General features: G+C 42.0%; 1 protein-coding gene across 2 annotated transcripts in view; it reads right to left on the reverse strand.

Annotated features, from left to right (window-relative positions):
* DMRT1 (doublesex and mab-3 related transcription factor 1) overlaps nt 1–18834 on the reverse strand; it is a 126682-nt gene that overhangs the window by 46517 nt on the left and 61331 nt on the right. The window contains exon 4 of one of the 2 annotated variants that reach the window (XM_054502270.2): nt 5208–5352. In XM_054502270.2, coding sequence (XP_054358245.1) covers nt 5208–5352 — 145 coding nt within the window. Of the gene's footprint in view, nt 1–5207; nt 5356–18834 lie in introns of both variants that reach the window. The other variant, XM_054502269.2, reaches the window with a different exon arrangement.

Here is an 18834-nt window from a genome sequence, read left to right on the forward strand (position 1 = left end):
GCAATATGGCAAAACTCTGTTTCTACAAAAAAAAAAAAAAAAAAAATTAGCTGGGTGTTGTGGTGCTCACCTGTAGTCCCAGCTACCCGGGAGGCTGAGGTGGGAGGATCACCTGAGCCTGGAAAGTTGACGCTGCAGTAAGCTATGATTGCACCCCTGCATGCCTGCCTGTGCTACAGAGCTGGAAGGCTGTGTCGTGATGCAGTGCTGGATGCAGTGTGGGTCTCAGGGTCTCGCTCTGTCACCCAGACTGCAGTGCAATGGTGTGATCATAGCTCACCGCAGCCTGGATCCCCTGGGCTCCAGTGATCTTCCCGCCTCACCTTCCCAAGTAGTCAGAACTACAGGTGCGTGCCACCAAACCCAGCTAATTTTTATTTTTTAATTTCTTTGTAGAGATGGGGTCTCACCATGTTGCTCAGGCTGGAAACTATTTTTTTAAATGGAAAACAAGTGTTGGCAAGGATGTGGAGAAACTGGAACCCTCATATACTATGGTAAGAATGTAAAACGATGCAGCTGCTGTGAAAAACAGTAACATATTCCTCAAAAATTAAATATAGACTTACCATAGGACCCAGCAATTCCACTTCTAGGCATATACCCAGAAGAAGTGAAATCAGACATTCAAACAAAGACTTGTACACAAATGTTCAAAGCAGCACTATTCACATTACCCAAAAGGTGGAAACAATCCAATATCCCTCAACTGATGAATGGCTAAACAAAATGTGGTATATCCATCCATACTATGGAATGATATTGAGCCACAAAAAGGAATGAAATACTGATCTATATGACAGTGTAGCTGAATCATGAAAACATTTAAGCTAAGCGAAGCAAGACACAAAAGGCTACATATTATGAGATTCCATTCCAGAACAGGCAAATCTATAGAGACAGAAAGCAGATTAGTGATTACCAGGGGGCTGGAGGAGGGAGGATGGGAGGTTTCCTTCTGGGGTGATGAAAGTGCCTTGGAATCAGATAGAGGTGACGGTTGCCCAACTCTGTGAATGTACCAAATGCCACTGAATTGTACACTTTAATTATGGTTAATAGTTAATGTTAGGTGGATTCTACCTCAATAAAAAATAGGCTACTAGAAAAATGAAAGACAAAAAATATAAGTCCCAACATTTTATTAAACTCAACAGACAAAACTGCTCTACCAAATTGCTATAAAGTTTGTTTCCTCTCTATTTCTTATCTCCCCTCTTAGACAAGTAACAAAGCACTCCCAGACCCACATCAGACCATGGGCCCCACTCTGCAGACCCTTGGTTCCCACCCCACCTGGCTTGCTCAGGGTCACCCCTACAGCAATTGTGCCCCCCACACACTCCCTGTACCCACAAATTCTCCCTCTGTTGGGATCACTCTCATCAGCATACAAGCCTATTATAAAATCTCTCTTTAAAGAAAGAGCAAAGGCCCTTCCTTGAACTCACTTCCCCACAGGTTGACGCCCCATCCCACTATTCCTCTTACAGGAAAACTCCTGAAGAGCTGCCTGTATTCACTGTACCAATTCTTCTCTCCCATGCACTCCTGAATATGCAGGCAGGCTTTGGTTCTCACCTCCCACCAAAGTGACCACTCAGAAGGTCATTGATCATTTCCACCTTGCAACAGCCGATGGTCGATTCCAGTCCTCATCTCATTTGACATATCAGCACTCTTTGACTCTCATTAAAATCCTTTAATTTGGTTTCTAAGGCACCACTCACACACAATTTCCCTCCTGCCTCACAGGCTGCTCCTCCTCCCTCTTTTCTTTGCTAGTCCTCCTCATCTACAGGGCCATAAACACTGGAGACACGCAGGGCTCAGTCCCTGGTCCTCTATATTCTCCACCTGCATTCATCTCTCCAAATGATCTTATCACATTGACTTCAAATAAACCTATGCACTTAACCCCCAAATCTTCATCTCCAGCAGAGAGATTTCCCCTCCCCCTCAGACTCCACACATCCAACTCCTAATCAACAATCCACTTGGGTGGTTCATGGACATCTCAAACTTAACACATGCAAAGTCAAACTCGTAATGCACACAAACTTATTTTTCTCATAGTCTTCTTTACCTCAATAATTGGAAACTCCAATCTACTTTGGAATCATCTTCGAGGAGTGTACAAATACGTAGAAAATCAAAATACCAATTGGTCAGGTCAAAAATTAAGGAGTCATCCTTCACTCCTCTCTTCCTGTCCCATCCAAAGCCCAACAGCAAATCTTGTTGGTTCTATCTTCAAAATATATCCAGAATTCGACCACCCGTCATCACCGCCACGCTCCCACTCTCACTCAGCCACCATCTTCTTTTGCCAGAATTACTGCCATCACCTTCTAACTGGTCTCCCAGCTTCCACCCTTGCATCCCTTAGTCTATAAGAAAACAGTCATCAGGGTGATCATTTAAAAGCACAAGACAGACAAATCACCCTGTGCTTGAACCCTGCTATGGTTCCCCATCTCACTTGAAATAAAAGCCTAATTGTTTGCAATAGCTTACAAAGACCTGCATGATCTGACTCCACCATCTCTCTGACCTACCCTCTTAACGTTTTTCAGGATAAGGAAAGAAGGAATGGCTCCTATCCTTTTACAAAGAAAAGCATTAAAAAGCAGTAACATGACAAAAGGAAAACTTTCCCTGTAAAATTCCTCCCGCCCAACATTCAATTTTTTTCGCGTTGCCAGCTTTAGCAAACACAGAGGAGACACTGAACTTGGGCTCATTTTTTTAGATGATAGAAAGGCTAAGCTTAAATTTATTTTTAAAGAAACTGAAGAACACAGATTTAATGGGCAAATTTATACTTGAATAAGACTTTAAAGAAGACAATAAACCTACTGAAAACACTGTGTTTCAAGTTATTTAGAAATTCCTATTTAGAATAAATAATAACTTACATATTAACACAGTCAACCAAAGAAACTTAAACTTGATGGATCTGCTAAATGTAACTGGTTACGAGCCAACCTTTGCCAATATCTCACAAATGAATATACTGATGTCCGCATCCCCACCCATCATTTCCTGTCTCTAGCCTCAGCCCCATCTCCCAGAAGGGCTAACATGCTCTCAAAGAACTCCCCACTGTGTCAATGCTGATAAAACTGAGGATCCAGTGTCCCATGAGATGACCTTTGAGGTGTCCTTACTGACCTCCAAACACGCTTCCTTTACCTTCCCACTTGCTTTGTAAAAATTCATGCAATATAAAAAAAAACCAAAATAGCCCACATTCAGAAGGCATTAAGCCACATTTCTTTTAAAAATTAGCTGGGATTTTGATTTTCTACGTATTTGTACACTCCTTCTCGAAGATAATTCCAAAGTAGATAGTGCTGAGATTTTACTGTAGTTCTTCCCAGCTCTCGTTTCTGAAGCTTGAGCCTCCTACTTAACTGTTAGTGGGTTAGCAGGGTACGAGGAATTTAAGCCTAGGGCCTCCTGACACACTACTCTTTCAAATAAACACATGGCCAGAAAAGTAATAAGGAATTGTAGGTGGTATTCACCTATTCTTCTTTCCCTGTGAGGGCTAGTACAGCTGGTCTTTTTCTTTCCTGGACTGTAACCTCTTTCCTTCTGAGTCGCTTCCTTTTCTGTCATAAATTCAAATGCCTACCGCTCCTCTCCAAATTCGCTCCTCTCTGCTCTAATAAATTGCCTCTTATATTTTTGTCTTACTGCCTTGCTCTGAATTTACACCTTTGTCTCAAGAACGCCAGTGCTTCTAAAAATATTCCATTATTCCTGGCGTTAAGAAGCTCAGGCAATTTCTTCCTGAAAGTGGGTTTCATTCTTAATTTTCTGTATAAACAAATGTTCCTTTAACTGCTTCATCCCCAAATTGTGCAGACAAGCCAGTTAGGATTCTGACCTTTCATGCTTGCACGCCCTTACAGGCCAAACTTGGTTAAAAATAATACCAGATTCATTCATTCATTCACTCAACCAACAAATAACAAATAAAAGGCATCATAGCAGGTAAGAAGGTATAGAAAATGTGTGGTTTGTCCTTATGGAGCTTATAAGCCAAATAAATATATAGACTCAAAAGCAGTATGAAAGAAGGACCTATGGGCACACATTATATAGTATGAATACTTATAAAACAGAGTTGTGCTTGTCCACTCCCAACAGAAAGTGATTCTCAATAAAAGGGAAACTGCAATCAACAATGTGTACTTCGGTCTCTCTGCAGCTCAAACTATATAGGCTCCCATGACCTATATATTTCATATTAATAGAAGTCCTTTATTTTATGTTAATATGGTAAATAAAGCATAACTTGCCCAGCTATTTTAGACTTTATGGTTCTGAATTTGGAAATCAAAGCATGGTTCTGATTCTCATTCTCTAAGTTCTCTAAAGAGTCAAGTTATTTAGAAAATGAACATATCCTTTTATTTAGTACAGAGTAAGTTCTTCTAGATTGGTTTGCCTTCCAGGACACTGCCTGATTTCTACTGCCCTGATTTCCACTTACTGCCTATCGTGTATGTTTCTCACTTTCCTACATCAAAAGAGGATGCTTAACTATAAAGAACTTAAACACGGGATCTGGAAACGCAGCAGCTGTAAAGACCTGCCTCTCACCACGATGAAAATGCTGGAGGATGTTAAAATTGAAGTCGAGTTACTATGTATTTCAAAGTGCTTTGATTCATTAAACAGTCATTTTTTATTTCAAAACCATTATATCACAGTTATTTGCATTGCTGCTGCATAAACTCAGATCTATTGTATTCAAAAATGTTTTATTATGTTATTTTCACCAAAAAGATGAATATGCCTTCAATTTTAAAATGGAAGTCTTTGGGAAAGGAGTTTTCAATACACAGAAACTCACTTCACAAAAAACACCAGGTCTTGAACCACATTTAAAGTGCTCCTGTATTTCATATTGATCCTCCATAAAAATACATTTTTAGCTTCCAAAGGGGTGTCTCTCATCTTACTCCTGTCACTCTAGGAATCCAGAATGGAAAAAAAAAACATGGTATTAAGAATTAAGCATAGCAAAGTCATTTTATAACTAAATTCTTTAAAGGATACTTATCCAAGCTTCACACAGCAATAAACTTTCCAACAATTACTAACAGCTAAGCCATTAGAGACAGCTAATGACCCAGTACTGCATAGCCATCCTCTCTCAACCCCAAATCCAGTCTGTGTGACCAGATACCTACCGCTCACCCTGGCTTCCGGGTAAGAGGGAGCATCCTCAAAAGTGAAGAACTGGGGCACGCTCTGGCCCAGGTAAGAGGGAGGCGGGTAGTAAGAATGCATCCTGTACTGGGAGCTCATTGCATGGCGGTTCTCCATGTTCTTCATCTGCTTAAGAAAAAAGAAGAAATATATTGAGACCAACATTGCATGTCACAACTAGTACAATAATTATCTAATTCTTTAAAATAAGGTAACAGGCTGGGCACAGTGGCTCATGCCTATATTCCTTGGGAGGCCAGGGTGGATTGCTTGAGCCCAGGAGTTCAAGACCAGCCAGGGCAACACAGTGAAACCTCTTTTCTACATAAAAATCAAAAAATTGGCTGGGTGTGATAGTGCACGAGTGAGATCTCAGCTACTCAGGAGGCTGAGGTGGGAAGATCACTCGAACCCAGGAGTTTGAGGCTGCAGTGAGCCATGATTGCTTGCACTGCTGCACTCCAGCCTGGGCAACAGAGAAAGACCCTGTCTCAAAAAAAAAGCAAATTAAGGGAACGGCCTATCTAAGTTGGAAGTGGCCTCAGCCATGAATATGCCCTTCCAATGTACTGGGCCTAGAACTATGATGGTGCCCTTTCTATCTTAAGGTCCCCTCTAAAGCACCCCTGAAATTCCTTCTGGTCATTTGGTGGTCGATTAACCAGTACAAAAGAGAACAGGGTGGTGGAGAGGGGACAACACAATCTGCTGTAACACTAACAAATTTGTTTGAATGGGCGCAAGTTATTAGATCTCTTCCCATGTTTCTTCATGTGTAAAACTGGAATTTTATCTTGGTTACCTTACAGTGTTCATATAAGGAAAGTATTTAAAATGACTGTAGGCTGGACGCAGTGGCTCACGCCTGTAATCCCAGCACTTTGGGAGGCCAAGATGGGCGGATCACAAGGTCAGGAGATCGAGATCATCCTGGCTAACACAATGAAACCCCGTCTCTACTAAAAATACAAGAAAATTAGCCAGGTGTGGTGGCAGGCGCCTGTGGTCCCAGCTACTCGGGAGGCTGAGGCAGGAGAATGGCGTGAACCCGGGAGGCGGAGCTTGTACTGAGCCGAGATCATGCCACTACACTCCAGCCTGGGCGACAGAGCAAGACTCTGTCTAAAAATATATATATATATATTTAAATAAATAAATACTGTAAAACAACATGCAAACCATGTGTAATGGGAAGCTGCGGACATTAGCACAATGCCATGCTGGATCCTGTTACTCGGTGTCTATTCCCTGCAGCAAGGAACAGGAGTCTGAGATCTGAATTCTGGAGGTGATTTGGCTTCTGCTAACTGGACACATGACGCAGAGCGAAACTGGGAAGGCAGTAAGGAGGCACAAGCACCCCTCCAGTGGCAGTGGCAGCTGCATGTGAGCACAGCAGTCATTCATTTTTTTCTGGCAACCAGACCCTGCCTTTAGGACCATGAGATAGCTTTTATATAACAAGCAGTTCATTCCCTGTGCTTCCTGATTCTCATTCAAAGCTAAGAAGATATGACTTGATGGCTTAAAAAGGGCCCCCCCATTTCCACTTTCGTGGCCCTGATGACTCTGATTGCATAAGACCCACTTCCATGAACATCTAGACCCTGGTAGAGACACTGAGCATTCAACTCATGATCACATCTTCATGGCAACAACAGAGCTGGACTTCAGTTATTTATAACAGTCTTTTAAAAATTAAATTTAGATGGTACTTGCTTTTAAACAAAATTCGATCTAAGGGAATGTTCAAGATAAACCAATTCTGTCCAGAAATATGAGTAATTTCAAAATAATCCAAAATAATTCAAATCATGTTTTTCAATCAAATATTTTAAATGCTACTTGAAAAAGAAAATAGTACTAACTTGACAGAGCCTGGTAGTGTAAAATTAGGCACTGGGCTTCCTCAAGATTTTCTATGAACATCTACATTCTGGACAATTCACCAACTAACACTGGCCTAAGTGTACTTTGGGTATTATGGTGCTGTTTTGTAGAAACAGCTAAGTCCCTGATTTCTGCCTGATGCTTTGAGCAGCTCAAGGAATTTATTTTTGATCTCTACTGCTCTCAAGCTCAAATCTATGTTCTGATGAGTGGATTACTTCTTCTGGAGAAGCAAAGACACCATTACAGGTGATTATTTCCTCTCAAGTGAAGTTTAGCTGGGTAAGTCCCCTTTATCCGTTTACCCTTTCTAGTTTGTTTTTATGAAGTATATGAAATGGTGTCTCTTCTAGGCCAATCACTCCATTTTAACTTTCTACCATTACATTAAATCTTTTTTTTTTTTTTTTTTTGAGACAGTCTTGCTCTGTCGCCCAGGCTGGAGTGCAGTGGCATGATCTCGGCTCATTGCAAGCTCCGCCTCCCAGGTTCACGCCATTCTCCTGCCTCAGTCTCCCAAGTAGCTGGGACTACAGGTGCCCGCCACCATGCCCGGCTGATTTTTTGCATTTTTAGAAGAGACGGGGTTTCTCCGTGTTAGCCAGGATGGTCTCAATCTCCTGACCTCGTGATCTGCCCGCCTCGGCCTCCCAAAGTGCTGGGATTACAGGCATGAGCCACCGCGCGCGGCCACATTAAATCTTTACCAAATGTAAGGTTAAAGAAGCTATACTTGGGAAACAGCCAAAAAGGAAAAACTGGCTACCCCTAATGAGTAAGACCACACGGCAGGAGAGCCCATTAAGAAGCCATTAAACCATTTAAGAGAAAAGGGACAATCACGGTAGCTGTTTACTACACACACCCAGTTATCAATTAGAACAGTGCAGCATCTTTCGATGATTCCCAGCATCTCACAATGTGCATATGAATGGCCAGGAGGTCCTGTTAAAATGCAGGTCCTGATGGTAAGACTGGGGTGGAGATGCTGATACTGCTGGTGCCCAGGGACTAGAATAAGTGATCCTTCCTCTCATACTTAGTACCTCTCAGAGCCCAAGACCAAAGGAAAAAACCCTTTAAAAAAAACTGTTGTGAGACCGAGTCTCACTCTGTTGCCCAGGCTGGAGTGCAATGGCACAATCTCGGCTCACTGTAACCTCTGCTTCCTGGCTTCAAGCGATTCTCCTGCGTCAGCCTCCCGAGTAGCCTACTCTACAGATGCCTACTCTACAGACACGCCCCACCACGTCTGGCTAATTTTTGTATTTTTAGTAGAGACGGTTTCTCCATGTTGCCTAGGCTGGTCTCGAATTCCTGGCCTCAAGTGATCCGCCCGCCTCAGCATCCCAAAGTGCTGAGATTACAAGTGTCAGCCACTGCCCCAGCTTAAAAAAAAAAAAAAAAAAAAAATTACCAGTTGCTTACAACCATCCAGTTTCCAGCTGAACTGGAAAAGTGAAACTATGTAAATAGCAATTTTTAATTTTCCTTCTTTCTTATTTTTGTACACAAAATTCCCCAGAACTGAAAGATTTTTTTCAGGGGTCTGTTGCCATCTACAACTGCTGCAGCAGTAAAAACAAACTCAAACACACTTTGAATTGAAAAGTCATTTGTGTCTCCATAGACTTCCTTAAGTCAATTACACAGTCTGAGTAATGAACACTGAATTAGAAGCAAGGTGCCGACATACGCCGTAATATAAATAATGGAGCCTCCCTGCTCTGGGTGCTGAGTTTGTCACATCTACTTCAGGTTTGACAATATCTTCAAGCCAGTTCTTCAAGGAAAATGCTTTTCAATTTTGCCAGGGTACAAGAAAACGGATAGGATTTGGGCCTAAACGCTCTGCAAAATGCTGGATTTTTTTTTTTACTATGAAAGTTTATACAAATCTTCCTTTCAAAATGTTTGAAAAATGTTAACCATGAGTCTATAGCAGGGGTCAACAAACTTTGTATTGTAAATGGTCAAACAGTATATATATTTTAGGCAAGCCATATAGTCTCTAGCAATTTGTAAAATGAATGGGCATGGCTGTGTTCCAATAAAACTTTATTTGTAAACAGTGGCACCAGTTCCTTCTCAAACTTCACTCTCACTAGAGTAAGGTGAGAAGGGAACCCAGTACTGATGCCTGGACTCCACTCAAGAAAATCTGGTTTAACTGCTCTGGGATGTGGCCTGGGCCCTGGGTATTTTCAAAGATCCCAGGTAATTCTAATATGACACCAAGATTGAGAACCAGTGCTCTACAATTACCAACATATCGTCCACATACCTTAGAAGTACGAGATCCCAACAATCCCCTATATTAATTAAAACAGGCTAAATCTGACAAATAGACTGGCTAATGCTGCCAATCCCAATGTATGTATTATTTGACAAAAAGATGAAGATGAACAGTAAAATTCTTTTTTTTAACTAACGCTTACTGGAAAATAAACACAATTTCAAATCCATGCGTGTGCTTACTTATTCCCTTAATTTCTTTTCCATGTTTTCCAAAAGCATGAAATAAAAAGAACTATTAGGAAATAGGAATTTAGTTATTTATACTCAAACATTCACTATCCTTAATGAATCCCCAAGATCGCTGAGCTATAAAAGAATTCCAGTAAAAGAAGAAAAAGATACAAAGGGTCAGACTCCATTTGAGGTTACTAGAATGTGAACTGATACGGTTTGGCTCTGCGTCCTCACCCAAATCTCATCTCACACCATAATCTCCACATGTCGAAGAAGGGACATGGTAGGCGGTGGTGATTGGATCACGGGGGCGGTTCCCCCAATCTGTTCTCATGATATGGAGGGAGTTCTATTGAGCTCCCTTTAAAAGTGTTTGGCAGTTTCCCCTGTTCTCTTTCTCCTCTCTCCTGCTGCCCCTTGTGAAGAAGAGAAGGTGCCTGCTTCTTCTTCGCCTTCTGCTATGATTCCAAGTTCCCTGAGGCCTCCCCAGCCATGCGGAACTGTGAGTTAATTAGACCTCTTTTTTGTTTATAAATTACCCAGTCTTGGGTAGTATCTTTATAGCAGTGTGAGAACAGACTAATACATGAACTTACTTAGGTCATCAATCACTTCAGCTACATCCACCTCAAAGAATAATCCACAAACAACCCATCCACGTGACAACTTGTTCATAAGAAAAAAAGGACAGTTCTATGTGTTTCTAAGTGCATGTGTAGCAATGTAAACAGGATGTTAAAACTGCAATTCATTGATGGGCGTGGTGGCTCACGCCTGTAGTCCAAACATTTTGGAAGGCTGAGGCGAGTGGATCACCTGAGGTCAGGAGTTCAAGACCAGCCTGACCAACATGGTGAATCCCCGTCTCTACTAAATACAAACAATTAGCTGGGTGTGGTGGCAGGTGCCTGTAATCCCAGCTACTTGGGAGGCTGAGGCAGGAGAATCGCTTGAACCCAGGAGGCAGAGGTTGCAGTGAGCTGAAATTGCACCACTGCACTCCTGCCTGGGCGACAGAGTGGGACTCCATCTAAAAAAAAACAAAAAACAAAAACAAAAACTGCAAATAACCCAGAAAAAGGCATGGCAGAATGCAATTTCAAACTAAATCACTTCCTGCTCTCTTCTAACTTTAAAAAGAAAATCACAACCCTGCTACTTCTGGCTTAAACAAAATGGGAAATTAATGAAGCCTTTGAAACTCACTTTACTTTAAACCAGTAGTTCTGAACTAGAGGCAGTCTGATCCTCCACAGGGCATCTGGCAACATCTGGAGACGCTTTTGATTGTGACAAGGGGGCAAGGAGTTGATGCTGGCATCTAGTGGTCAAGGTCAGGGATGCTGCTGACTGTCACTACAGTGTAGTGTCCTACAGTTCCCACAGGACACAGAATTAACCAATCCAAGGCCTGAACAGCGCCAAGGTGAGAAGCTCGCTTTAAACTAACCTAGCACCACCCCTGTGCTCAGTCCCTCACCTCCAGCTAGAAGAAAACAGCTAAGTGCTGCTGAGAGACAAGAGTGGCAAAGAAATTAGAGGAGCCACTCAGTTTTCCTAAAGGGATATATATTTTTCTCCTTTGTGAAATGCCTCCTTGTTTCCTCTCAAGAGTTTTTTTATTCCTTTAAACTAAGCAAATAAATAAACCAAGTAAACCCTAAAAACCCAGGATTCCAGTAAATGATGACTACTATTAATATTAGCAGTGGTCACTGGCAAGCAAGAGGCATGTTTTGTATGTTATTACCCATCCAAAGTCTCTGAACCAGAGTACGACCCATGGATAAGAGCTGGCTGGCGGAGGATGCTCATGGTGTTAGTATTAACCTTGCAGGAAACCCAAGACCTTGGAGTTGTGTTTTATTAAATTGTTAAGACTATGCATCACAGTAAATCCGAGCCATAATTTCCTTTTATACATGTTAGCCACCCTATTTTATAGTAACAATAATATCTGAAAAAAAACCATAAAAATGTTTGAGTTCACTTCTTTTTAAAAAAAAAAAAAATCCCAAATACCAGTCACTGGCTATCTAGTAACAATTTAGATGAGTGTCTGGTCTTGCATCAAAGTGAACAATCTATCCAGGTGAATGACTAAAAGGGATTTGTGAAGACCAAATTGTCATCTAGTTGTTTACTAAACATGGCTTGGCTGCATAAAACTGGAGTTGATGTAACAAAGGGGAACAGTCTTTTTTTTTTTTTTTTGAATTTCTAAGTTTTTTCATTTGTTTTTGAACTTATATCAGATGATGCCTTTTTCATTAAAAATGCCTGTGCTCATATTTATTAAAAGTTTTCTTCATCAGTATTTAGGTATCTTGATTCTCCATGCTTCAAGACAAAAAAATCATCAGCGTTAAGTTCGTATCTCTCTAGAGCTTCTTTCAGCTTCACTGGAGGTTCTAAGTAATGCTCATTTGCAGAAAGGGGAACAGTCTTAATGAGAAGAGTTATTATATAGGATAACATTCCTAATTGCAAACTGATATTTACACAAATAGTGTAATGACTCAGCCAGGCACAATGGCTCACACCTGTAAATCTCAGCACGTGGGAGGCTGAGGAGGAAGGATTACTTGAGCCCAGGGGTTGGAGAACAGTCTGGGCAACATGGTGAGACTCCATCTCTACAAAAAATTTAAAAAATTAGGCAGGCATGGTGGCGCACACCTGTGTTCCCAGCTACTCAGGAGGCTGATGTGGGAGGATCACTTAAGCCCAGGAGGTCAAGGCTGCAGTAAGCTGTGTTTGCCCCGCTGACTCCAACCTGGGTGACAGATTAAGACCCTGTTTCAAAAAAACGGAAACAAAAAAACTCCCTTGGTATTGATATGTGGCTTACAGTCTTTTAAATGGCAAAAGCTGTATTTGGGGTAAACCTTTGGTTTTCTGAACAGAAACCTTTTTATAAAGGTAGGACTCTTCACAGGCTGTAGAATTTTGGGTCTTCTGGTGGTGCTGGGTGTGAAGGCTGGGGTGGATTTTTACCCTCATCAAATGATGGCTTTAGTTTTAATAGATGCTTCTTTTCAAACCATCTAAATGGGATGCCTGTTCCCAAGCTCACCTAAGCACACACTGTGAACTGTCTCAGCCTACAGACTTCACCTATGCAAAGGGCTTCACCCAAAAAGCCCCATTCACCTTCTGAAATACACACCTTATTCATTTTTCAGCATTCCATATTTCACAGCTGAGAAAAAAATTTTAATATATAGGCTAAAATGATTGCTATTATGCACACATTTCAGAGATTACCAAAGCACCAGGCCAAATGCTGAGGTGTGTGACCCAAGCAGATTCCCACAGAGAAAACCCGCCCCTCCCGACTTCCTTTCGTGTCCAGTGCTCTGAAGATGAGTCCTTTGCTCCCTTCCTCTCCTGTGCTCACCTTGCTTTCTCTTAGGTGGTCCTGCTATGGAATGCCCTCCACTCCCCTCCTAGAGGGAGGAAAGGAAAGGAGGCAGACAGAGACAGGCATTTGTGAGGACTCAGCCTTTGTAAGGGATTCCCGCAAAGGCCAAGAGGATCCTTCAACATGTGTTGGGGTGAGGGGTGGACAGGGGTGAAGGTGCTGTGCTAAGCGTGGGGCTGGGGCTGGGCATTCAGATGCTGAAGAACCCAAGAGTCCTTTTTCCAAACGAAAGCTCTTCCTCCAAATGTGCCCAGGAGAGGTGGGAGGGGAAAATGGGGGAGGAGTGGACAGGAGGACGCTCACACAACAGGGCAGAGAGAACCAGCCATTTAAGAAGTGATACATTTTAGATGTTTTAAGTTGCAAATCCCAAATTTCCCACTACACATGCAAAAACAAAAGAAAAAGTGTGGGTGGTTTTCAAAAAAAAGAACCAAAGGAAAGTTTGTATCACAGTAGCTCTAAAAATAAAAATAAACAACAGCCCTAAGATGAACCATAAAAAAATAAACAAGTCATATGGAAAAACAGAACCAAAATTGAACACGAGGATATAAAGCAAGCCCTCCCCCAATTTCCAGAAATTGTGGAGAGGGCATGGAAGAGAAATTCACATCAGTCTTTTTTAAAAAAACATTTTTAGAGACAGGGTCTCTCTGTCGCCCAGCCTGGAGTACAGTGGTGCGATCGCAGCTCACTGCAGCCTCAATCTCATGGGCTCAAGCGATCCTCTCACCTCAGGCTCCTGAGTAGCTAGAACTACAGGCACACAACACCAAGTCCAGCTAAATTTTTTATATTTTTTTGTAGAAACAGGGTCCCACTATGTTGCCCAGGGTGGTCTTGAATTCCTGGCCTCAAGTGATCCTCTCACCTTGGGCCCCCCTCCAAGAGCTAGGATTACAGGCATGAGCCACCATGCCCAGCCCACAACAATCTTGAATACCCATTAAGGATAGGAACCCCATAGGATTATCAGGATTACACTTGTATTTATTAGTGGTCCATTTTGCTTATCTTTAGCCCAGAAGCAATTCAGATGTGAGTATTTTGACATTTTACAAAGGCCAAATTATTTTTTTAACTTGTGTTGCTCAACTGTTTTCACCATCTGCCATCAGTGGTACTCATGGAACAACAGCGTACTTCTTGAGACCATGTTTTCCAAAAGGCAGAAGTGTTACCTTTTATAGGGCCCTCAAATAATTCAGTTTGCAGTCAGTGTGTGTGATATATAACACACACACACACACACACACACACACACACACATATATATATTTTAGAGAACTGTATGGAATTGAACAGAATGCAATAGAATAGAACAGAACAGAATAAAAGAGAACAGTATATAAGAATTCACTGCATATACAATTTGGGTAAGGGGTAAGAGCTGTTCTACAAAACTTGTCATTTTGTGTATGTGTGTGTAAATATATACTGGAATGCAGTTTCTTACTGTGGGTCTCAATCTAAAATGTTTGAAAGACACCGATGTAGAAATCAGGTAAAGGGATGCAAGTACCTCTAAAAGGAGGTAAATAGTAAGAAAAAACCAAATTTTAAAAAATGTTTCCTTTTCCTAAAACCTCAAAGGGTCTTGGTGCATTTCAGGGGGTTCACAAAAGAGAGCGGGGTGGTTGGTTTGGACCAGTGTCTGGCTGGGACTAGCTCAGCGCCTTCTTCATCTTGAGAAATCTATGCAGGATTTTCCAATTCCTGGATTGGAAACCTACATTTGTCTAGTTCACAAATCTAAAATACAGACCCTGACTTCCCAACTGAACCCATGTATACCAGGCATAAATGCAAGTACCATTTACATAAAAGCCACTAAGAAACAGAGTTTCAGTAAAATGGCTGGAGAGAAAGGAAATTAAAAAGGTTGTATTTTTTAAATTTGGTTAATAATGATCAGCATGCTCCACTCTCTCACATGTCCAGTCTCTGAAGGCATCTACAATGCTTCTTAAGACTGGGGTGTGTGTTTGTACGGATGAGGGTTGTACTGGATGATATTCTTAATGTTAATTTTCCTGAGAAAATACTGGTTACTGACGATAAGATAACCAAATTTCAGAGGAAGAAAATGAGCATCTACTGAGAAATAATATAGAGACTTGTTATCTCATGAGTCTTCATAATTTAATAATCATTGATATAGGAAGAAACTGCTCAGAGAGATCAAATAACTTGTTTCTGGTCGCAAAGGATTAAGTAGAGACAGCAAGATTCAAAGTAAGTCACCTCAGACGCTTCTGAGATTTCTCTCTACTAAACCGAGGAAACTTTCTAATTTTAAATGAAGGTATCTGCTTAGTATAAAGACCTACTTTGCTGCCTTTAGCTTTTAACAACTCTTCACATTGTCTCTACTTCTGGAGCAAATAAATTTTTTTTTTGATTGTCTGAAAATGAGAAATGATGCCCACAACCGCACATTCAGGAACTTTGATTTCAGAACCAGAAACATCAGAGGCATCCATATCTGTTCCCACCTTGATGGACAAACTAATTAACCTTTGCTACTCTGTTCCAACCTAGTGTTTTAGACAAAACTAGTGACCCAGAAACAATATGTTACCATCACAATCTCCAGGGCTGCGACATCAAGAGATATAGCCCTATCAGCAGTATAGGAAAATAAGCCACTTGGATTAGCTGCTCTAAGAAATATGGATTATATTCATGTCACACATGAGCTGTCAGAAACATTAGGATACTTTTAGCATAAATCAGCAGTGTGAAGGGTATCTTATGAGTACAGAACATGAGAGCCTGCCAGGAGGGCAAGGTGAGGCTGTCTGGGGCCACATTCTAACTAAGCACATGCACACACTCACATCCTTTACCAAACTGGTATTCAAGATCTGAACGTAGGCTGGTGACCTCTGATGGACACACTCAACTTGTGGGTGGCATGAAAAAGCCCTGCCCACTCTAAGACCATGAAGGGAGTCCACCTCCAACTAATTGAAATGACACAAGAATGACCAAAAGCATCACATTACCACTGTTCCCTAAAGTATATGGATTTGGAAGAGTGTCTGAGTGTGTGAGAGAGAGTGTGTGTGTGTGTGTGTGTGTGTCACAGAAGCATCTTGAGAGACAGCATGCCTAGTCATTTTCCAGAATTTCAGGGCTTTACAAGGAAAACCAAGAAATGTGCACAGCCCTGCAAGGAAGGCAGAGACACCACGGGAACAAAGGTGCCCCTCTGCAGTCAGGCAAACTCCAAACTCCAGCTTCCCCGTTTCCAGCTAGCTACTTCATCTCCCTGAGCCCCAGTTTCCTCATCCACAAAAGGAGGCTCACAGCCCTGAAAGGCTGTGTTTATGGATGAAATGGAATAGGAGACAGGAAGTGCCCAGCAGCGTGACGCTGCTCCAGGGCTGTTCTGCTTGCACCCTCCTCTCCCCCTCACGGGTCCACCTGCTTCTATCGACGGGAGAACGGGGCACCGCAATGAAAGACTCCTCTTCAGGGTTTGCAAACAAATGACTCAAACAAAAAACCTTTCCATTATACACTTTAAAGATTATTTTAAGTACATAAACTTTAGTTTGACATGTCCTGCAGTGCCACACACACACACACACACACACACACACACACACAGAGGCAAGGGAGTGAGGAGACAGCGAAATTTCCAGGCCTTCCCATTTTTTGGTTTTATACAAATACTGCAGACATAGAATTATGTCTGCCTTCCTTCTCCTAGAACTGGGACTTGCCAGAAAGAATGCTGTGAGAAGAAATGTGATAAATAAAATGTGGAGATTTTTTCCCTGTTCCTCAGTCTACGTATGAACACCCCTTCCAGGAGGCTGTGCATCTCAATGGTGATGCCCACAGGGCCAATGCTATACCAAGGAGGGGGTGCTGAGGGCAACCCATCCTGGGTGGAGGCAGTAAGGGGGTGCACTCACTGTGGGATAACTTTTTAAAAATAAAACCCACTAAAGTCAATCTATCACCATGCACTGGAAATTCTAAACAATAGTTGTGATCAAACACTCGTCCCCACCCTGCCTCTTGGCATGCCACAGCAAGGGCTCATCTTTCCACAAGAGATCACAGTTCTCCCCAGGCTCTGATCGAAACAGGAATAAAAGAATTACATGTGTCTTTTTTTTTTTTTTTTTTTTTTTTTGAGACAGAGTTTCGTTCTTGTTGCCCAGGCTGGAGTGTAGTGGCGCAATCTCGGCTCACTGCAACCTACGCCTCCCTGGTCCAAGCGATTCTCCTGCCTCAGCCTCTTGAGTAGCTAGGATTATAGGCACCTGCCTCCACGCCCAGCTAATTTCGTATTTTTAGTAGAGACAGGGTTTCTCCATGTTGCTGAGATTGGTCTCAAACTCCTGACTTCACGTGATCCGCCCACCTCGGCCTCCCAAAGTGCTGGGATTACAGGCGTGAGCCACAGCGCCCGGCCACATGGGTCTTTTGAGTTTTCTTTCTCATCCATTCCACCATGAGTCAGTACTTGAGAGTCTCTAGCAGAGTGCCAGGCACAGAGCAGCCACTCAATAAAAACAATCAACAAATGCATAAAGGAGTCTCTTATGCATACTCTGTAATACAGTGGATATTTTTTGGCAACTCTAGTCTTTTTTTCTATCCTATTTCTATTATGGTATTGAAAAAACAGGGCAAACCTGTCTGTTACGCATTCCCTTGATTTTCATCTTTATTCAAATGATGAGGAACGCTTAAGAGACCACAGAAATATAGACTCCTAAGAAATCTGAGAATCACTTATACATGTAATTAAACATTCTGAAAAGCAACTAATTTTATATCATATTCATGTCTACTTAACAGGAAAAAAAGTAAGCTAAAAGGGCAAACATAAATGGATAAGATTTTGGCCACCAGCCAAACCAAATCAAATCTGAAAGCTTTCAAAAACTGTGATCTAATTATCTAAATTTCAAGCCAATTACAGAAGCCCCAAATGACTATATTATTTACTAACCTAATGCTATTGTGTCAGATAATAGGTAATGTAACAACCTCACAAGACTGATAATATGCTTCTGTCTCTGATTCAATTGTGAAGTAGTCCCTGGAGTACATCAGCACTTTACAGGGGATTTCTTACTCAGCCCAGATCAAACTGAAGTCATCTAACAATGGAAATGAATCTGCAGGACAGCCCAGGACTTACACAAGTCTTCCAAAGGTTGCTGAAAAACCTAAGGTTTCACTCTATCTGGCCTTCCTGGGATGCTACTGGACCACTTCAACCAGACTGAGAACACAATCCCTTAGGATGCCCAGGTCCGCACTCCTTCTAGATATTCTCTGAGTCAGAGCTGCCTGTTCTCCAGGGCCCCAGGTATCTAGAGGCCAGTTCTAGTTTCTTCTGGAATCTACATATTTTTAACCAAAACACACTCCAAAAATGTCTCTCCTGTGCACTACACTGTAGCTAAGGGATATTCCTAAACCCAACCTCTCACCATCTGTCTGGGCTCAGCATCTAAACTTCCCACCATCACCCTCCCTGAGCTTTGGCTCTAGACAAAGAGCCACTGGGAAAATTGTCATCGCAGGCACCAGTTCTTACAAACACCTACCCTTGCTGCAGGATCAAAAGCATGCAAGTCATTAAGCTTTCATCATCTGTGAAACAAAACAGCAATTCCTTCAAGGAAAGGTGTAATAAAAACCAGATGATGACTGTCACGATCATCACTTGTCATCAGCTAAAACGAGACAAAATAGGAACTCCTTGGTGAAAGTGCAGGTAGGTGAGGTGATCACCTAGAAACAGAAAGCCAGGACTGCATTCACCCAGGCTTAATGCTTCAGAGGAG

Source organism: Pongo pygmaeus, chromosome 13 (assembly GCF_028885625.2).
Source record: "Pongo pygmaeus isolate AG05252 chromosome 13, NHGRI_mPonPyg2-v2.0_pri, whole genome shotgun sequence".
Lineage (NCBI taxonomy): Eukaryota > Metazoa > Chordata > Mammalia > Primates > Hominidae > Pongo > Pongo pygmaeus.